The 22,157-nt window shown below is 50.8% G+C and overlaps 1 protein-coding gene across 1 annotated transcript in view; it reads left to right on the top strand.

The window, feature by feature from the left end:
• The window catches only part of NIPAL3 (NIPA like domain containing 3), a 38,705-nt gene that overhangs the window by 5,729 nt on the left and 10,819 nt on the right, over positions 1-22,157 (top strand). Inside the window, exons 3-10 of the mRNA XM_084788382.1 lie at positions 5,393-5,461; positions 8,589-8,760; positions 10,467-10,526; positions 16,623-16,768; positions 18,194-18,290; positions 18,491-18,626; positions 20,246-20,334; positions 21,456-21,519. Of these exons, the coding sequence (XP_084644508.1) occupies positions 5,393-5,461; positions 8,589-8,760; positions 10,467-10,526; positions 16,623-16,768; positions 18,194-18,290; positions 18,491-18,626; positions 20,246-20,334; positions 21,456-21,519 (833 nt within the window). The remainder of the gene's footprint in view (positions 1-5,392; positions 5,462-8,588; positions 8,761-10,466; positions 10,527-16,622; positions 16,769-18,193; positions 18,291-18,490; positions 18,627-20,245; positions 20,335-21,455; positions 21,520-22,157) is intronic.

The following is a 22,157-nucleotide window of genomic DNA, read 5'->3' as shown; positions in this document are numbered from 1 at the left end:
CGGTTCTTCCCACATCAATTAACGTAAGACAGTCTCCACAGACACCGACAAGCCAACCAGATCTGGACAATCCTTCACTGAGACTCATCCCAGCATATTCTAGATTGTGCGGAGTTGACAAATTTTGTCAACCATCGCAGGGGCTGGAGAGATGGCTCAGTGCTGAAGAGGGCCTGCTGCTCTTGCAGGGGACTCAAGTTCTGTTCTTAGCGCCCAGGTGGCCACTCCAGGCCACCCAACTCCTCCTGTGACCTTTCTCAGGCGCTGCACACATGTGGGGCACATACATGCACTCGGGTGCACATAAAATTCAACAGCAGGTGTTTTTTAAGGTAGCCCTCACAGTTAAGACTGATAACACCCTGGGGTGAAGGAGATTCAGGGGTCATCTCATCGAACACCCTGGCTTTACGGATTGGGGAGATGGGTCCGAATAGTGGGACGTGGCATGCTTGAGATCAGGTGACGCATTTACAGGAAAAACCGTGTGACTGTCATTCGCTCTGAATAATAATAATACTCACGATGAGTAACATGTGTCGAGCCATCACTTTACCCCCGTGCTGCGCTGAGTCCTTCCCGCTGCCTGCGGCGATTGTCTCACCAGCACTAAAAGCTGATTTTTTAGTCCCCTCATCTATAAAATGGGCTGACAGGAATACCTGCCTCCTGGCACTTAGGAGGAACAAATGCATTCAGCCACAATGAGGCTTGCAACAGTGACCCACATACAGAGACTAGCCTTCAGCGGATGGCTGCGAGCAGCGTTTTCATCCCTGCTTTGGGGACAAGGGGCCTGAGGCATGAGGGTAAATGGTACACCATGCTCCTCACCACGTCACCGGCATCACGGCATCCCTAGCCAGTGCCCTCTCTGCATCATATGTGAGCGCCTTTGTCACCCTGTGGGCCAAAGGAGGCGCTGGGCAAAGAGGCACAGGGAGGATGGAAGGACTGTTTTCATTTTAATTCCATCCCATCAGGGAGGCTGAGTATACACACGTATGAGAGTCCTGAAAGTCGGCCTGGAATTGGGGTCACTATAGACAGAGCAGGGATTGGCTCTTGACAACTCCTCGCCAATTCCATCCCACCTAGGAAGCCCCTAAGCCGAGCTGGGTCTGTTTCAAAGCTGAGGTGTCGTGGTTTATTTGCACTTTAATCTTCTTCCCATGGGAGCCTGTCGTTTCCACCTCCCTCTTGGGGGCCACGGCTGCACTCTTGGAGGGTGGGTGGGTGGTTGACACAGTGCCTACATGGAAATCGTGAGACCTGGAATCCATCTCGGCTTCACATTTGATCTCAGACATGTCGGGCCCTCTCCTTCAGCGCCTCAGTTTCTGTCTCTGTCACCAGAAAGGGCTAGAGTTGGTTGATGGTCCCCAGTCCTGGCAGCTGATTACCAGACATATCTGGGTGCTGTCTCCCTCAGTCTTGTTAATAGCTCTTTGCCTGCACCCTTCCCACCCACCTTGCTCTCCCGTTGCAAAAATCCTGGTCCAGCAGACCTAGGACAGAATCTTGGAGTCAGACTGTGGATGCGGGAAATGCATCTTATCCCTGGGGGTCAGGAGAGAAATTTGGAAGCCAGGTCTCAATAAGGGCCTGTCATTAAGAAATAAGTGTCAGGGCCAGACGTGGTGACGCACCTTTAATCCCAGCACTGGGGAGGCAGAGGCAGACGGATCTCTGTGAGTTCGAGGCCAGCCTGGTCTACAAAGCAAGTCCAGGACAGCCAAGGCTACACAGAGGAAACCCTGTCTCAAAAAACAAAACAAAACAACAAAAAAGAAAAAAAGGGTCATGCATGCCTTTAATCCCACAATTAAAGGAGGCAATGGCAGGTGGGTTTCTGTGCGTTTCAAGCCACTCAGGGCTACATAATGAGACTCAGTCCCCATTTTTATTTTAAAAAAAAAAATGGAAAGAAGGAAGGAAGAGTGCAGTAGAAAGGTGGCGAATCAGAGTCCTTGGACTTTGGACTCAGACAGGCTGACTTCCGGTCCTAGCTTTGGCATATCTTGAATTAAAACCTAAGAAACGGACAGACTCTCCCGCAGGGGAGGCCAACATCCACCCTACAGAATGAAGAACCCCAAACCACGTGAGTCATCCTTTCTGCCTGGAAACCCTCCCAACAACCCAGCTCCCTCACCTGCTCCTCCAACACTTCCCAGTGGGAGATATAGGTCCTTTAACTGTCAGTTAATAGTCACTGCCACACACATCGTAAGAGCAGCGAATGTGCGTTGAGTGTTGACTGTGTTGCAGCCAACCCTCCCCAAAGCCCCAGGACAAAGAGTCTGTTATAACCTCATTTTACTTGTAAGGAAGCCGGCATAGAGAAGTCCGTGAGCTTGCCTGAGGCCACACAGTCAACACAGTCATATAGCCGGAACCGGAATCAGCCACTATTTTATGCTGCTTACATTGTGCCCGGCATTCTGCTAGGCTTCCTCTCTGTTCCTGCCACTGGTGATGAGTGTGACTATGGCTGTCACAAGGCAGGTAGTGTCAAGGAGCTGGCCTGAAGCCAAGTTGCAGGCGTGGCAGAACTTGGTTCGCCTGAGTACATTCTTCGGAATGGCAGCCAGCATGCAAGGCTGAACCTTTCTTACTTGTTTACGACTCTGAGCCCAAAGCATTGTGGGAGGTCAGTTCAAATGCCAAGTGATGCCTGGGATGGTGGTGGTATTTAGTTTTTTTTTTTTGTTTTTTGTTTTGGTTTTGGTTTTGGATTTTGGTCTTTCCAGACAGGGTTTCTCTATGTAATCTTGGCTGTCCTGGACTCGCTTTGTACACCAGGCTGGCCTCGAACTCACAGCGATCCACCTGCCTCTGCCTCCAGAGTGCTGGGATAAAAGGCGTGCGCAACCAACGCCCGGCTAGGTGGTGGTGTTTAAATGGAGGCTGGTGGGAGCAGGCCTGACAGGGACCTTGGCAGTGGCATGTGGAGCGCCTCGCCTAGATGCCAATATCCACACACAGAGGTTGCTTCTTGTCTGCAGCTCATTTCTGGAAACACTTCAGTTTCTTTCAGAGTCATAAGGGATTTCAAAATGAGTCAGTTTTAGATTAGAAAACACAAACTTCAGAAGGTACCTAGAGCCCGTGCCAATCAGAATGGTAGTGAGGTTAGTCACGGGAGCCAGGCTTGGCAGCACACTTAGGAGGACCAGGTCATCGTGAGGCCAGCCTGGGCTACAGGAGACACTGTCTTTCAAATAAAAAAAAATTTTTTTTTAATTAAGTAAAATTAAAAAGCATGAGGACAAACCATAGGAATTGCTGGAATCATCTTAGGATTTACCACATCATGCTAGCGGTCCAGTGAGGACGCCGTTGGCCATCCCTCCAGAAGTGGAGACCTGTCTTCAAGCTCCGAGGTTACAAGAGGAACTTCAGGCCGGATCCTTTCTGGCTCTGAATGTCCCCGTGCCAAGCCCTGAGGGCAGCTGGTAGATGGTGTACTCAGACTGTGTAACCCCTGGGTGGTGGCAGCTGTCCACGACTTTAAATGTTCATTACAACTAGACCACGCACCACTTCACAAGGGTTCGGGGGCATAATTAGCGCTGATGAGGCCCTCAGATCCCAGGGCATGAGTGATGTCTGCTGTTACTCACCGTGTCTGTCTGTAACCGGCTATTAGACGTTAAGATTAATGTGCCGCGCAAACGGCTTTGGAGAGAAAACTCAGCCGCCTGCGTCAGCGTCAAGTGGAGTGCTCACACCGTGCCCCACCCCTCCCTCCCCACCCCCAGTCACTCCTGAGTGAACTCCTCAGAGAGCACACTGGAGCGCTGTTACAGGAGGTCAGAAGTCACCCTTCCGGTCCCCAGCCCTCCTGTCTGGACCCTGGCAGGTTTGTGTCACTTCTCTGAGGTTTATCATCTTATTCCTCCGTGAACTTCCAGCTCTGATGCTAAGAAGAAACTCCGTTCAACAGTGCTTCTCAGGGCTGTTTCGGGGCATTTGCTGTTTGGTTAGTTTGGGGGGTTTAGGTTGGTTTGGGGTTTTTGTTTTTTTATTATTTTGGTGTGTCTGTATCCGTGTCCATGTCCGTGTGTGTGGTGTGTGTGTGTGTGTATGTGTGTATGTGTGTATGTGTGTAAGTGCTTACACATATGCATGCCTGTCTGTATATCTAAGTACCATGTGTGCTCAGGAATCCTCAGAGAGGTGTTGGATCTCTGAAACTACAGTTACAAGTTTGTGAGCTGCCGTGTGGATGCTGGGAGCCAAACCCAGGTCTTCTGTAAGAGCCCTGGGTGCTCTGAACCACTGAGCCATCTCTCCAGCCCTGATTTTTCTAATTATTCTATAATAAATATCTTCCTGGTGACTTTTTTATTTAAAAAAAAAATGCCAGCCTGTGACTTATCGCTAGAGTGATGTAAAGGAGTTTTTCGTTGGTTAAGTAACAGAAAAGGCCGGGCGGTGGTGGCGCACGCCTTTAATCCCAGCACTCGGGAGGCAGAGGCAGGTGGATTACTGTGAGTTCGAGGCCAGCCTGGTCTACAGAGTGAGTCCAGGACAGCCAAGGCTACACAGAGAAACCCTGTCTCAAAAAAAAAAAAAGTAACAGAAAAGTCCCCATGGAAGCTGGCCAGTAGAGAGGTTCCTGCTGAACGTCAGAGGACGGTAAGGCTCCCCTGACAATAGGGTGATGGTAGGGCCCAGCCTGAATTTCCTTCATCCGCATTGGTTTCTACACATTGCTGTTCTGTACACAATGGTAGATCAATGGATCTCTGGGGCCAGCAGGGCTGGTATAAGCTGAGCAATGGCTTTAATTCCAGCACTTGGGAGGCAAAGGCAGGCGGGTTGCTGTGATTTCGAGGCCAGCCTGATTTACAAAGTGAGTCTAGGGCTGGAGAGATGGCTCAGAGGTTAAAAGCACTGGTTGCTCTTCCAGAGGTCCTGAGTTCAATTCCCAGCAACCACATGGTGGCTCACAACCATCTATAATGAGATCTGATGCCCTCTTGTGGTCCACAGATGTACATGCAGGCAGAACACTTTATACATAATAAATAAATCTTAAAAAATAAATAAATAAATAAAAAGAAAAGAAAAACAAAAAACCAAACAAACAAACAAACAAAGTGAGTCTAGGACAGCCAAGACTATACAAAGAAACCTTGTTTCAAAAAACTAAACAAAACAAAGTCTGTTCTGGTCACCAAGACAAGGACAACCAAAGCAGTGTTTTCTGACTATAGCCAACCTAGGACAGTGTCCTGTGAATCTGTAGGCACCTAAGTAGCAAGTCTCCAACTTCCGAGGTTCGCCGTTTGTTTGGAGGTAGACTGTTGGGTATCGCATATGTCCTGGGACCCGGAGGCTTAAGTGCCACTCACATCTGTTCTGTGACCCTTCTTCCTTCTAGGAAAACTTGATTGGCGCTCTCTTGGCGATTTTTGGGCACCTCGTGGTCAGCATCGCCCTTAACCTGCAGGTGAGTCTCAGATGCCAGCGCTGTCCCAGGCAGAGGAGCCGCAGAAGAGTCAGGTCTGCTGCTGCTCTCTGGGGGGCTCTGTCTACTCCCTCAATCTCCCTACATTGTCTGTCCTGCTTCCTCTCCGCCCCCCACCCCCCACCCACCAGGCTCCCATAGGTTAGAACCTCCAGTTTTCTTTATACGTGTGCATGTGTGGTATGTGTGTGCGCGCGTTCATGTGTGTGTGCGCGTTCATGTGTGTGGAGGGGTGCACGGCTGCATACGGAAGCCAGAGGTCAATGGTGGGCACCGTTCTCAATCACTCTCCACTTTCTTTCTTTCTTTCTTTTTTTAAAGATTTATTTATTACGTATACAATGTTCTGCCTGCATGTACACCCACACACCAGAAGAGGGCACTTGATCTTGTGGTTGCTGGGAGTCAAACTCAGGACCTCTGGAAGAGCAGACAGTGCTCTTAACCTCTGAGCCATCTCTCCAGCCCCCTTATTTCTTTTTTAAGAGTTGTTTTAGTTGGAATTATATGTGTCAGAGCATGGGTGTGTGCACATGAGTGCAGAGTCCAGAGGCATCAGATTACCCTGGGGCCTGACTTATGTGCGGTACCTAATGTGGGTATCGAGACTCTTAACTCCGGGACCTCAGGCAGAGCAGCACTAACCTTTGACCGCTAAGTCGTCTCTCCAGCTCCACCTTATTTTCCCGAGACAAGATCTTTCACTGAAATTGAACCTGGAGCTCAGCGACAGCAAGACTTCCTGTTTCTGTCCCGTCTCCGTCCCATCCCTCCCACCACCCCCAAGTGCTAGGATTACAGGCACCCACTGCAGAGGCTGGTTTTTGTTTGTTTGTTTTATTTTCAAGAGACAGGGCTTCTCTGTGTAACCTTGGTTGTCCTGGATTCTCTTTGTAGACCAGGCTGGCCTCGAACTCACAGAGATCTGCCTGCCTCTGCTTCCCCTGTTTCTCCCCCACCCCCCACCGCCCCCAGTGCTGGGATTAAAGGCATGCACCACCATGCCTGGCTTTTTTTTGGGGGGGGGGATTGTTGTTGTTTTTTCGAGACAGAATTTCTCTGTGTAGCCTTGGCTGTCCTGGACTTGCTTTGTAGACCAGGCTGGCCTCGAACTCACAGCGATCCACCTGCCTCTGCCTCCAGAGTGCTGGGATTAAAGGCGTGCGCCGCCACCACGTGCCACCTTCCCAGTGCAGCCCCATCCCTCACGCCGTGGAGACAGGCCCTGGCCTTGTCTCCCATGGTGCCATCACCTTTAGCTTGATTCCCCATACTGTCAAAGCTTCGAGTCTCGAGGAGGGAGGCTGCAGCGCCTAAGCCAGACAGTGACCACAGCTGTGCTGTAGAGCAAGCTGGAGCTTGAGGAGCTTCCCTGAGGTCCCAGGGAGTGACAGGAGTGTCCCATGCTGGTGGCCACTTTGGTAGGTGTCAACAGGAGTCAATGAATAAATGTCCTCTGGTAGATTTCTCAGAGGTTCTCCGAGCCCCTGAGCCCCAAGAGCCTTAAGTCTTTAAGGACACGGCCCTCATCAGTTAGCCTGTCTGCCTGCCTCCCTTCCTTCCTCCATCACCTGTCCCTTCTGGAATCATCTCCCATATAAACTGCCAACTCTTAGGTCTTTGTCTCAGGTGCCACTTCTGGGAAACCAAGTCATAGACCTGGAACTGCTAACCCCAAGAAATCCCATAGTGCACCAGGTGCTCCCTGCTTCTAGGGACCACGAGCTGCCTACTTCTAGGGAAAGCATGGGTCTGTTATACCGGAAGTCACATGAGTGTGCCCTGAGCTCCTCAGCAGCATGCTGTGGAAGCAGCTATGTTCCGCCATGTGGCATCTGAGCCGTTGGTCTGGCTGGTTTTCTTCTGTCCAGACCAGCCTCCCTGAGCATCCCCATGGTCTGTAGCCCCCAAGTCCTTCTTTCTGTCTTCTTCAGTTATGGTCTCGGTTTCTGTACCCCAATTTTCTATTTCCAGAAGACGAGAACCTAAGTGCACACCGGAGCCACTAGGAGAGCAGGTCCTCTGGTACCCACACAGCCAGCCACCAAGCAGGAGCTGCCGCCCTTCCACAGGAGAATGTGGTTCACCAAGCATCCACATGTGGGGGTTCCTGGGGATGGCAGCCAGGAGAAGATCACCTCAGGGGCCCAGACAAAGCAGGGACCTTAGACCCAGACTGCATTTCACCCGTAGAGTGCGTCAGGGATGCCTGTTTCAAAACAAGATACGGTGGTGCATGCCTTTAGTCCCAGCACTCAGGAGGCAGGGGCAGAAAGGTTGTGATTTCTTTTTTCTCTCTCACTCTTTTTTTTTTTTTTTCTTCCGAGACAAGGTTTCTCTGTGTAGCCTTGGCTGTCCTAGACTCACTTTGTAGACCAGGCTGGCTTCGAACTCACAGTGATCCGCCTGCCTCTACCTCCTGAGTGCTGGGATTAAAAGCCTGTGCTGCCACGCCCAGCTTCTTTTCTCTTTTTTAGGTGTATTTCATTTTTGTGCATGTGAATGGTATGTATGTATGTATGTATGTATGTATGTATGTATGTATGTGTACTACATGTGTGTCTGGTGCCTGTGGATGTCAGAAGAGGGAACCAGCTTGGGCTACATGAGAAAATGTCGGGAGAAAGGAAAGGAAAGGAAGAAAGAAAAAAAGAAAGAAAGAGGTTGGAGAGATAGCTCAAAGTCCTTGCCTCACCAGCATGAGGACCTGAATTCAATCCCTAGAAACTGTGCAAAGACAGCCCGTTGTGGTGGCATGCGTTTGTAATCCACAGACAAGTCACTGGAGCTCCAGGCAAGCCAGCCCAGCCTCCCTGTTGCACTCAGGCCACCGAGTCTCTTTGTCTCAAAAACCATGGTGAAAGATTGTTTTCTCTGCCCCCCATATGTGTGTGCACACCCACACACATGTGACTGTACACACACACACACACACACACACACACACACACACACACGTCCATCAAGGTCTTACCCACATCTCCCTCAAACCACACTCAGGCCCACAGGTACGGTTTTTAAAAATGGATCGTCACCTTGGATTCCCTCATTAGTGCCTTTCATTTTCTCCAAACATCTGGTCAAATTGCATTTCCTCTTGGACTTCTAGAAATACTGCCACATCCGCCTGGCAGGCTCCAAGGACCCCCGGGCCTACTTCAAGACCAAAACATGGTGGCTGGGGCTGCTCCTGCTGCTGCTGGGGGAACTAGGCGTGTTCGCCTCCTACGCCTTTGCCCCGCTTTCGCTCATCGTGCCCCTCAGTGCCGTCTCTGTGATAGGTAAGCCCCAACCTTCCCTTCACCAGGACCCATGGTCTGTGTGGCCCAAGTGCCACCATGAGGCTCAGAACGCTCACATTAAAAAACAAAACAAAACAAACAAAAAAACCGATCTTGGGGCCAGCCAATGCAGCGCACGCCTTTAATCCCAGCACTTGGGAAGCAGAGGCAGGCAGATCGCTGTGAGTTCGAGGCCAGCTTGATCTACAAAGTGAGTCCAGGACAGCCAAGGCCATACAGAGAAACCCTGTCTTGAAAAACCAAGGGAGGTGCGGGAAAGAAATTGGTAAAATGGGGAACTTGATTAGATTTCAGAATTGCTATTAGAACCTTCCTTTGTTGAGCAGGGCTGGTAACCTGGCAGTCTATGTAAGCAGTGCTGTGTTTTTCCCACCCAGCATCATCTTTTAAGTGTTGGAGATGATTCCCCAGGTCCCATGCATGCTGGGAAAGTGCTTTGCTCCTTAGATACTAGACTGGACCAGTATTTTTCTTTTCCTAGTATTTTATTTTTTCCTAAGGTGCTTTAAATGTCTGTAGTTAAGCAAGTCCTCTGGCCATCGCCACCTTCCCCTGTCACCTTCTGGATTGCTTCCTGCATTCAGGCACCACCCAGTCCCTGCTGATAATTAGATTTACATCCCTGTCTCTGTTCTGCCCAGAGCTGGACCCTTCCTTCACAGTGAGGCATAAGTGACGGAGTGACCAACACTGTAAACGGTGGTCTCTGACTTTGAATGAGTAGCCAAACTCTTCACATTTAGAGCCAGGCATGCAGAATGGTGGCCTGGTTTTGATCCCCAGTGCCGGGGGGTTGCTCAGCCTCTGGAGGTCTGAGCTTCAGAGGTCACCCAGTGACTTCAATAACAAGACTTGTTTCATTATGAGCATTTACTGTATGCCAAATGATTTGCGTATAGGATCTTTATTTAATTGCCCTATAACTCAGTTTTCAGTGGACCGATTCTGGGGTGGGGAGGTAAGGAGGAGAGGCGGGGGAGACAGCGATCAGCGAGACAGGAGAGAAGGGCGTCTTACTCTGGTGTAAATGTATCTCTGCTCTGCTGGGGCCAAATCCAAGCCACCTGTGGCTGTGTGAGTGTATGACAGCAAGTGGCGCAGCCAGACCCAGACCACCACTTCATGGAGCAGAAGACTGTCACTTTCTCAGGGTCACGTGGCCAGGAGAGTCAGAGCTGGGCTAGTAATCGAGTCAGTCACGGTGGCTACCAGCCCTGTCCACAGGAAAGCTGTGATCCTGCAATAGTCAGGGAGAGACAAGCGGGGAAGTAGCATACAGTGGAAGAAGAAGAAAATCTCTTCAGGCCCCAAGGTCCTGAGTTCATATCTTGCCTCGTCACACCAGCCTGACCTCTTTTAGCCTCAGCACCCCGATTTATTAAATAAGACTAATAGTAGCACCCACCTTTAAGGGCGAGCATGCCAAAACTCACACATGTAAGTTACCTCCTGCCCAGTGGGGACTTGGGGCCCAGGGCCCTAGCTTATAAGAAACCCACAGAAGGTTCTAGAAGGTCTCCTCTCCCAGATGGAGTGGCTGAGGCTGAAAGAGACCAAGCTCTAAAGGTCTCTGGGAAGATGTGCAAGAGGCTTCATGCAAATGAGCCACTGAAAGAGCCTGGGTAGGAGGGGCCCTCTGCCTGGCAGCAGCCTCACTCCTCTTTTCTGTGCTTGGCTTTTTCCAGCGAGCGCCATCATCGGAATCATATTCATCAAAGAAAAGTGGAAACCTAAGGACTTTGTGAGTAAGTCTCTAATGGAGCCAGCTCCCTTCCCCCCCCTCCCCCCCCAATGGAGAGACCCTCTGCCTCCCACTCCATTTTGGGTTCTAAGTTCTTGGGAGTGAATATTAAGAGCCCCAAGTCTGGCTATGCAACAGAATTGCCTGTGGCCTTGTTGAAAACGAACGTGTTTTTATTCCCTTTAGTCAATACTGATTGAGCCTCTGTTGTCTGAGTTTTAGAAACACTAACGAAGGGCACATCGCTTCCCTGGCTGAGGTTTTGTTTGTTTGCTTGTTTGTCTGTTTGTTTGCTTGTTTGTTTTGAGACAGGGTTTCTCTGTGTAGCCTTGGCTGTCCTAAACTCTCTTTGTAGACCAGGCTGGCCTCAAACTCACAGCGATTCACCTGTCTGTCTCTGCCTCCCAAGTGCTGGGATTGAAGGCGTAAGCCACCACACCCCGCTGTCCTGACTGACTGAGTTTTAAAGCCGTGGGAGTCAAACCTAGGAGGCCAGAAACTGCTTCGTTATGAATAAAAGCTGAGTTTGAGCTTGCAGCCCAGTGAACCTGCTTGTAGTTCTCCAAGAGATCCCCCAGCTTAGCTGGGCCTGCTCCCCGACCCCCAGGAAACAGGTACTGGTCTACTAGTATCAGCTCACATTATTTAAAAGCACAGAAGGGAGAAAAAAGATCCAAGTCCCCATGGTCAATTTTTGTTTGTTTTTTGAGACAGAGTTTCTCTGTGTAGCCTTGGCTATCCTAAACTCTTTGTAGACCAGGCTGGCCTTGAACTCACAGCCATCTGCCTGTCTCTGCCTCCCAAGCGCTGGGATTAGAGGCGTGTGCCACCACGCCCAGCTTTTTTTTTTTTTTTAAGACTTTTAATTTTATTTATTGGTTTTTGTGTATCTGCATGTACACCTACACGCCAGAAGAGGCCATTAGATCACATTATAGATGGTTGTGAGTCACCACGTGGTTGTTGGGAATTGAACTCAGGACCTCTGAATCATCTCTCCAGCCCCATGTTTAGTCTTTTTGTTTTGTTATAGATATTCTAACCAGTTGAGAAACACAGACCCGTGGACCAAGGGGCTTCAGTGTTACGTTAATTTAAGGTCCCTGCACTGGAAACAAGGGGAGTGGGAAGAGGTCACACTGTGTTGTAGAGTGAGGCAGTAGGACGATGGAGCTCTGCTCTCTCAGAGACTGTACTCTAATGTGAGTGCAGTGTGCAAGCGAGTGAACAACTAAATCATTTTAGGTCATAGTAAGTGCTCTAGAATAAATAGAAGGCTTCGTACCTGGGGGACGGGAGATGGGGACTGTGCCCAGAAGATCACTGAAGGTGTCTTTGGGCAGGGTGTGCCACTCAGAGAGGGCAGCAGGTGTGCTCTGCGGAAGAAGTAAATGTCCTGTTTTTGGGATTGGTGGCTGGCATAGCTGGGTGTGTGTGTGTGTGTGTGTGTGTGTGTGTGTGTGTGTGTGTGTGTATGTGTGACACCAGAGGCATGGAGGGCTACACGCCACCAGGCCTTATAAGCCCACGCTAAAGGACTTGGTGCAGGGGTGACATGATGGCAACCATCCATCCCAGAGATTCTGAGATTGGCACTGTGACCCAGGCACTGGCATTCTTGTCAGGTTCCCCAGTGTGGAGTGTATACTGACATCTGCGACTTACTCTAGAAGGGGGCTGACTGGGAGGAAGAGGAGTGGAGAGGCTGTGGGAGTCAGAAATGAGACTGGGGGAGTAGGAGAGAGCTGAGAGAAACTTAGACATGCGCTTGAGTGAGTGCAAATATCCATTTATCAAGCTGGATGGTGGTGGCGCCCGCCTTTAACCCTAGTACTCGGGAGGCAGAGGCAGGCAGATCTCTGTGTTCAAGGCCAGCCTGGTCTACAAAGTGACTTCCAGGACAGCCAGGGCTACATAGAGAAACCCTATCTAGGGAAAAAAAGGAGGAGGAGGAGGAGGAGGAGGAGGAGGAGGAAAAGAAAAAAAGAAAGAAAAAAAGACAGATGTCCTTTAAGCATCTAGGCCAATGATTCTCAGCCTTCGTATCACTGAGACCCTTTAGTACAGTTCTTCGTGTTGTGGAGACCCCCAGCCATAAAATTGTCTTTGTTGACACTTCATAACTGTAAGCTTGCTATCAAAACGTAAATATCTGATATGCAGGATATCTGATATGTGACCCCCGTAAAAGGTTGTCCAACCCTCCAAGGGGTCCCCACCCACAGGTTGAGAACTGCTGGTCTAGGTAGGGGAACTAAGGTGCTCACAACACAACTCAGCCCGCTCTCCTGTGTGTCCGAAGTCTTTTAAATAGCATTTTACGGGGGTAGGAAACTGCCACGGTGCTGCAGATACACAGCCAGGCATGGGATTGCTGGCGAGGCATGAGAGCTGTGTGAAACAGCCACAGTGAATCCTACCTCAGCAGCCGTGCAGCTCAGAGCTCTCAGCCCACAGTTGGCCAGGCCTAAGCTGGCCCTTCCCCGCTGGAGTATCACAGGCCACCATGTGCTCGCCACTCAGCCCTGGGTCCCACTGATGGTCCCTGGCAGCCTCTGGGCGGAGTCACAACAGCTCTGAGTCTGAGCCTTGCCAGAAGGTTAAGTAACTGGCTGGAAAAGGACAAAGTCATCCTTAAGAGTTACCAGGTTGGGGGCTGGAGAAATGGCTCAGTGGTTAAGGGCACCGCCTGCTCTTTCAGAGGCCCTGAGTTCAATTCCCAGCAACCACATGGTGGCTCACAACCATCTATAATGTTATCTGATGCCCTCTTCTGCAGATAAAGCACTCATATACAATAAATAAATCTTAAAAAAAAAAAAAGTTACCAGGTTGGGCTGTGAAATTTGCTGGGCATGGTGGCACACACCTTTGATCCCAGTACTCAGGGAGGCAGAGACAGACAGATCTCTGAGTTCGAGGCCAGCCTGGTCTATAAAGCAAGTCCAATACAGACAGCCAAGGCTACACAGAGCAACCCCGTCTTGAAAAAAAATCCAAAAAGAAGAGTTACCAGGTTGGGCTGTGAAGTTTGCTTTGGGAGTTTCGTTTCCTGTTGAGCTTGCTCATCAAGGGATCCTAGGTTTGAAACTTCCCTGTAATGTTCACGCAGGGACTGGGGGTATGGCTCAGTGGGAGAGCTTGCCCAGTACTTAAAGTTATGGGTTTCTCTCTCTCAGAACTGAAAAAACAAAGAGGGAAACACAGTCCACTCCTAGAATGGCCACAAAACATTATTTCCAAAATTACAGAGCCCTTACGCCAGGGTTCTCAGCCTATAGATGGGGACCCTTTGGAGACTGAGTGGCATATGTTCTGTTTTGAGACAGAGTTTCTCTGCGTAGCCTTGGCTGTCCTGGAACTCACTCTGTAGCCCAGGCTGGCCTCCAACTCACAGAGACCCACTCTGCCTCCTGGGTGTTTGGATTAAAGGTGTGCGCCATCACAGCTGGTTTTATTACAATTTTAAGGGAGTAAATGTGCACCAAGTTTACGATGAGCACGTGTAAGGGTTGCCCTGATGCACTTCCCCCGGTACCATGATGTCACATACAGGTGGCATACAAATACACATGCATAACACATAAATAAAAATAAATCTTAAAGCAATGGGCTAGAAAGATGGCTCAGTGGTAAAGAGCACTGGCTGCTCTTGCAGAGGACCTAGGACTGGTTCAGAGCACCCACATGATGGCTCACAACCATCTGTATGTAACTCCATGTTGGCAAAATACCCACACAGCTAAAACTAATTTTTTAAAAAATTGTAAAATTGGGGTTGGAGAGATGGCTCAGAGGTAAAGAGCACTGCTTGCTCTTCCAAAGGTCCTGAGTTCAATTCCCAGCAACCACATGGTGGCTCACAACCATCTGTAATGAGATCTGGTGCCCTCTTCTCTGGTGTACATACAGGCAAAACACTGTGTACTTAATAAATAAATAAATCTAAAAAAAACTAATCAAATCAAGTAAACAATAAATTACACACACACACACACTCTAAAGGGACCTAGAAAGATGGCTCCAGTGGCCAATCCCCAACACCCGCATGGTTGCTCACAGCTGTCTGTAACTCCAGGGGATCTGATGCCTTTTGACCTCCAAAGGCCCCAGGTACTCATTAGTGCACGTACATGCAGGCAAAACACTCACATATAAAAATACATAGTCAGCTGGGCGTAGTGGTGCACACTAATCCCAGCACTTTGGGGAGGCAGAGGCAGGTGGATCTCTGGGTGTTCGAGACCAGCCTGGTCTACAGAGTGAGTCCAGGACAGCCAAGGCTACACAGAGAAACCCTGTCTTGAAAAACAAACAACAAAAATAATATATACATATATATATACACATATACACACACACACACATATAAAAAACATTAAGGAAGGTTATTATTTTTAGCAACCAAAAATACAAACCGTGCCAGGTGCCCGTTAAGGTTTCTGTTGCTATAATGAAAAACCATGGCCAAAAACAAGTTGGGGAGCAAAGGGTTTATTTGCCTTACAATTCCACGTTCATAGTTTTCACTGAAGAAAGTCAGGACAGGAACTCAAGCAAGGCAGGGGCTGAGGCAGAGGCAATGGAGGGGTGCTGCTTACTGGCTTGCTCTTTGTGGCTTGTTCAGTCAGCTTTCTTGATTTCCTTCACCCGACTGTCTATTTTCCCAAATTTCTTCATGTCGTCGCTAGCATCCTCAATGTGTTTGGCTAGATCTTCCTGTATTTGTTTACGGATTTTATTCATTTCCTCCATTACCATCTTCCTTATGAAGGATCTGAGGTCATTTACTTGTGTTTCAGTTGCGTTTGAGTTTCCAGGGCTGATTGCTTTGGGATAACTGGGTTCTGGAGATGCCATATTATTTTTTTTGCTTTTGTTATTTTTGTTTTTACGCCCGCGTTTAGTCATCTTGCTGTCTCTGGCGTTGGGTGGTAAGTTTCTGGTGTCCCTCACTGGCGGTTGAGAGCAGCTCCTAGGTAAGTGGCTGCTATAGATTGAGACCCCTCTCCTTCCAGGATCAGGCCCTTTCGGGAACTTTCCTTGTATTGGCCGGGTGTCCTGAGGTCAGATCTACTTGCGCTCCACACCGAGGTGTCTCCTCTGGGCTAAAAGACCTAGACACTGGCACCTTAAGGCCTTGTGGTCCACAGTTCTGTCCGAAACACAGAGCACTGGTGCTGCTCGCTGGCCGGCGTGTGGCTGGCTAGGCTTTGGAGACCGCCTGAGCCTGCTTGGACCAGCGAACTCTCGGTGGATTGGCTGGGTGTCCTGAGGTCAGATCTACCCGTGTTCCACACTGTGGGGTCTCCTCTGGGCTAGAAGCCCCAGACACTGGCGCCTCGTGGCCCACTGCTTGGTCCAAGTCAGAGAGCGAGGGTGCTGCGCGCTGGCTGGCGTGTGGCTAGGGCTTTGGCGACCGTGCCCAAGCTGGCCTGGGCCCTGGATCCTTCCTTTAAGTGGCTGGGTGATCCGAGGTCAGATCCACCCGTGCTCTACACCCTGGGGTCTCCCCTGGGCTAGCGGACCCAGACGCTGGTGCTCTGCAGTTCAATCCGAGACACAAGATGTAGAGCGTAGATGCAGATCCCAGGCAGGCATGCACCCTGACTCGGGACACTGGGCACACACCGGCAGGGACCCAGGGACTCCACCGAGGACCAGCTGGATGGCCTGAGGCCAGACCCTCCCGTGCTCCACACGTTGTGGACCCCTCTTACCCAGGGCACTTCAGCTCTGGTGCTCTGTAGCTCCCAGCACGGTCCCTCGGCTCAGTCCCACCACCGGCGCCGCCATCTTGGATCCCTCTGCTCCCAGCCGGCTTTCTTACAGAACTCAGAATCACCCGCGCAGGGGTGGCCACACCCACGATGGGCGGGGCCCTCTCCCGTCAATCACTACTTAAGAAAAGGCCCTACAGGCTTGCCCTCCAGCTGGATCTCATGTGCTCTTCCCTCTTTTGAGATGACTCCAGCTTGTATCAAGTTGGCATAAAACCAGCCAGCACACAGGCAAAGGCTGCTCTCATTTGCTAAGGACGCCCCCTACGCACCTGGCCCATGCCTGAACCTCTGACTACCCTCCCTGCTTTTCCACGCAGGGCGCTATGTCTTGTCCTTTGTTGGCTGCGGTTTGGCGATCATAGGCACCTACTTGCTAGTGACTTTTGCACCTAATAGTCATGAGAAAATGACAGGCGAGAACATCGCCAGGCATCTTGTGAGCTGGCCTTTTCTCCTGTACATGGTAAGTGAAGGTGTTATCCTTCTGTTTGAGAGGGCTGGAAGGGGTCGAGTTCCAGTCACTGGGCTCAGAGGCCCAGCAGTTGGGATCACTGAGGCTCTGAGCTTGCGGGCATGCTGGTGCCACATCTGTCCTGGGCACCATTCAAACCCGTCTGCAGTACACTGCCAGCCTTGGGTCTCCCGAGGTCTGTGAAGGTGTGTGCACAACCCATGTGTCTATGAAGGGCAGGTGGCAAAACAGACATTCTGGGTCTGGGAGATGAAATTATGATGTAGATGTTATTTCCACTTCATCTTTCTATATCCAAAATTTTACCAACATGCATCTAATTTAATTTTTTTTTTTTTTTAGTTTTTGTTTATTTATTATGTATACAGTGCTCTGCCTGCATGTACACTTGCAGGTCAGAAGAGGGCATCAGATCACTTTATAGATGGTTGTGAGCCACCACGTGGTTGCTGGGAATTGAACTCAGGACCTCTGGAGGAACAGTCCGTGCCCTTAACCTCTAAGCCATCTCTCCAGCCCTAATTTAATCTTTATATTTTGTGGTACTGGAGATGAAACCTAGGCTTCAGGTACACTAGGCAGGTTTTCCTGCTGAGCTATACCCCTGGTCCTCTTTTTACTTCTTAAACTTTGAACCAGCTACTCACTAAGTTGCCCAGGCTACCCTCCAATTCGCCACTCATCTTCCTTTTTGATATCTTGAGACATAGTTTCCCTGCATAGCCCAGGCTAGCCTACAGCTCAAAACCTTCAGTGACAGGATTACAGGCATGGGCCACAACACCCTGCCTTCCTCTTTCTGCTCTGGGAGCTGTGCCCAGCTGAGGCTCGGCGACAAGAATGAGCATGTGTCACTTGACCAAATGGCTCCCTGAATAAGTGCCCCATTCTAGGGGTGGCATTTTGCTTTTTTGTTTTTGTTGTTGGTTTGGTTTGGTGCTGGATATAGAGCCCAGGGCCTGGAAAATGCTCTCCCATTTGTCTGTACCAACCACGTTTACTTTTTGTTGTTTGTTTGTTTGTTTGTTTTTCAAGACAGGGTTTCTCTGTGTAGCCTTCACTGTCCTGGACTAGCTTTGTAGACCAGGCCAGCCTCAAACTCCCAGCGATCCACCTGCCTCTGCCTCCCGAGTGCTGGCATTAAAGGTGTGCACCGCCACCACCCAGCTCACGTTTACTTTCTTATTCTGAGACCCAAGTTATCCAGGCTGGCTTTGAACTCATCACCATGCAGTCCAGGCCGGCCTTGAACTCTCAATCTTCCTTCAGTAGCCTCCCTGCCAAGTACGACGCTAGGCCAACAGGCGCGTTCCTCTCCCTCTACTCTGCCACACGCACTCTGGGTCTTGGGGAGGGACAGGGGACACACATCGAATTCCCGACTAAAAGCTGAGTGGTCCCTGGTGTCCCCTGCAGCTGGTGGCGATTGTCCTGTTCTGCCTGCTACTCTACTTCTACAAGGAGAAGAACGCCAATAGCATCATCGTGATCCTCCTCCTGGTGGCCTTGCTCGGTAAGCAGCGTCCGGATGATGGGGGCTGAGGCGGGCACTGCACACACATGTGGCCATGGGGAGCAGAGCCCCCTGCCAATGGAGATGGGGTCCTGCCGTGACCCTGGTGACCTCCACCTCTGTCCCCAAGTCCATTCGGGATCTGACTCCTCACGTCCTCTTGAAGCCCCCCTCCCACACCCTCGCTCGCTCTCCCGCAGGGTCCATGACGGTGGTGACGGTCAAGGCGGTGGCAGGGATGCTGGTGCTCTCCATCCAAGGCAACCTGCAGCTGGACTACCCTATCTTCTACGTGATGTTCGTGTGCATGGTGGCCACCGCCATCTATCAGGCCACGTGCGTTGCATTCCCTCCACTCCTGGGCCCGGTTCCGTTTGGTTCTGAAGTTGTAAGAGAGCCAGCACATACAGGGAGCCAGTTTAGCATCTGGGTGGAGATGAGCTCCTGGGGGGGGGGGAGTGTCTGAGCTTCCCCCCACCCCAACCTCCCTGCCCTGAGCATACCTTCTGCCTCAAAGTATGAGGAGCAGCCCCTCACACACACCTTGGGGTCTTGAAGTGACTTTGAGGTGACCTAGGGGGCATTTGCTTGTCTGCTTGGAAGAACAGAACTTTTTTTTTTCCGAGACAAGGTTTTTCTGTGTAGCCTTGGCTATTCTGGACTCACTTTGTAGACCAGGCTGGCCTCGAACTCACAACGATCCATCTGTCTCCTCCTTTCCTGAGTGCTGAGATTACAAGCTTTGCCACTACACCCCTCTTGAAGTGTCATTTCTTGTCCTTGAGAACTCTGCACAGAGAGAAGAATGTGTGCTCTTTTCTCCCTCTGAGCATGGCTGACATAAGGCTCTGCAGTCCTGAGGCTTAGGTCCTGTCCCCTCTGAGTCCTAGACCCCTGCCAGTAGCACTCCATGAATATTGCAGCGGATAACCTGAGTCAGTCAGCCTGCAGGTATCAAGGTGGCGGGTGAGGCCAAGCCAGCCTGAAGGTCAGGTTTCCTAAGCTTGGCCTGGGCTGAGCATCCACCAGCCACTTGGCCTTGAGAGCCATAGCAGGAGCTGGTCTCCCGTCCGCCGATTCTCAGGGCACCCTTTGGGTAGAGATGACAATAATATTGTCTGTCCCAGGTCACAGATGAGGCAGAGGGAGCTTGAAAGGGACAGATTGAGGGCTGAGCCCAGACATCAGGCTCCCAGTCCGGCTGGGCTGTTCTGAGGCTCACCTGCAGCCTCTGCAGCTGAGACCCATAAGTGTCCCCACACACCACCAGCTTTGTCCCGACTACCCTTTTGACTATTACGGCTTTTAGCTCTTCAATTCCATTATAGCCCTACCAAGGGGAATCGCTGCCAAGTCCACAGCTCTCTGCTGAGATCAGGGTCACACAGACAACCAGGGGCTCCAGTCAGGACAATCCTCCAGCACCCAGAGCCACTGTCCTTCCCTCAGCTCTCAGGAACATAGCCCATGCACAGAGGGTTAGCTGAGGGGCTGGTGTTCACATGGGCAGCTGTGCAGTGTTGCTGTCACCAGAGAGAACACATGAAGGTGGCATCTGTCACAGACATAGAAATTAGGAGCAATGCTGACTTCCTCTTCCTCCTAAATACATTTCTGATTTTTTAAAAAATTACTACACTGGTCTGGATGTGACAAGTCCTGAGCGAGGCCTGGTCCCAGGAGCAGCTCTGTTCAGTGAGGTGGGGACCAAGGGTGCGGAGAAGGGCGTGGCAGTGGCCAGAGTCACACAGTCCCAGGCATGCTATAGGCAGGCCTCAGTCTGGGGGCCAGACACAGACCCCAAATCTCGGAATACACAATACCCTATAATAGAAAGAAGCAAGCTATTCTTAGAGATCTAGAACCACTCCACCCCACCCCCATGCCTTGCCTTACGCCCCCAAATTCCACTCTTAGCCCCGCAGCCTGATGACCCCGGTGCCCGTGTGTTGCAGGTTTTTGAGTCAAGCCTCTCAGATCTATGACTCCTCCCTGATCGCCAGCGTCGGTTACATCCTGTCCACCACAGCGGCCATCACAGCAGGTATGAGAAGCCCTTTATTGGGTTTCCGGCTCCTGCCTAAGCAGAGGGGCGTGGTCCCTGGCTGGGGGGCGGGGCTTACCTGTCAGCTGACTCTGCTGCCTGGTTCTGCTTGCAGTTTCTGTGGTGGGTGTGGGATTCGGACGTGGAGGCTTGCGTGCGGGTAGACATACGCTAACTCTGTAGCTTGGAGAATTCTCCAAGACTCAGCTTTACATTCTAATCACACAGCCCTTCTAGAAGTGCAACAAATACAATCCAAACAGCCCTTGGTGTTCCTGCTTGTGGGTCCTGGGCAACGGCTTCTTCAACAGTTGTCGCTGGGGCTGGGATGTGCTTCAGTGGTAGAGTGCTGGCCTACTGTGCGCATGCGACTCTGGGATTCATCCTCCGTGCGGCATTAAGTAGGTCTGGCTGCGCACGCCTGGCAGCCAGCACTTGGGAAGTAGAAACAGGAGAGTGAGAGGTTTCAGCTAATGCTTGCCTACATCAGGAGTTTGAGGCCTGCCTGGGCTACATGAGACTCTGTCAAAAAATGGGGGCGGGGGTAGCGAGCACCGGGGAGATGAAGGAACACACCAACCAAACAGGGAGGGTAGCGCAAGCCTGCAATCCCAGCACTTGAGAAACTGAGACAGGAAAATTATCGTGAACTGTGGTTAATGGTAGAAAATGCAATGAGAGGAAGCGTGTATGAGAACTCTCCTGTTTGGGACAGTTTAATGTTACCCAAAAGTCTGTTTGTTGGTTTGTTTGTTTTTGTTTTGGGTTGTTTTGTTTTGGGTTGTTTTGTTTTGTTTTTGAGACAGGGTTTCTCTGTGTAGCCCTGGCTGTCCTGGACTCACTTTGTAGACCAGGCTGACCTCGAACTCACAGCGACCGCTTGCCTCTGCCTCTGCCTCCCGAGTGCTGGGATTAAAGGTGTGCGCCACGACCACCCGGCCAGGTTTGTTTGTTTTGATATGGAGCGGAGAAGATTGTCTGCCTCTGAACGTTTTAGTCCTTTATGTCTTTGGTCACTTTAGTGCTCTGTGTGGAAGAACGCATGGCCAGAGCCTAGCCAGGTGGGCACTGGGCAGGACCGGAAGTGGTCTCAACCTTTCCTCTCCCTCCTTGCTTCGCAGGTGCGATTTTCTACCTGGACTTCCTCGGGGAGGAAGCTCTGCATGTCTGCATGTTTGCACTGGGGTGAGTCACACACCATCTGGCCAGGGCTAACCAGGCCTCCAGGCCTCGCCTCCCGCCCATTGCTTCAGCCCCTGCCCTGGAGCTGGGGGAGCTGCAAGCTGGAGGTTACTGGCCCCAAAAGTGAGCAGCACCCCGCCCCCCCTCTACCCCCCTAAGGCTTGCATCATTCTCTCTTCTTATCATTCCTAAAATCAGATAAATCTAACTTGTGGGAAGGGAAGCCACGGAGCGGACACTCTGGGGCTGCTGGAGCATGAAGAGAAAAGGCCAGAGGGCCTTCTGGGAAATGGGGCTAGGGCTCGTTTGGTAGAGTTCTTGCCTGGTGTGCTTAAAATCCCAGTTCCATCCCCAGCACCACACAAAACCAGGCCTTGCGGCACACACTTCTAATCCCAACGCTTATAAGGTAGAGGCATGAGGATCAGAAATTCAAGGTCACTCTCCACCCTCGGCTGCATAGAACCTTCTAGAACATAAGTTCTCATCCTGTGGGTCACAGCCCCTTTGGGGTTTGAATGGCCCTGTCACAGGGGGTCGCATATCGGCTGTCCTGCGTATCAGATATTTACATTATAATTCATAACAGTAGCAAAATTACACTTATCAAGTAGCAACAAAATGGGGCAGAAGCATTAGGA

Source organism: Acomys minous (assembly GCF_964271855.1).
Source record: "Acomys minous genome assembly, chromosome: 6".
NCBI classification, from domain to species: domain Eukaryota; kingdom Metazoa; phylum Chordata; class Mammalia; order Rodentia; family Muridae; genus Acomys; species Acomys minous.
Note: the sequence above shows the minus strand (reverse complement) of the source record. Positions and strands in the feature narration are given on the sequence as shown.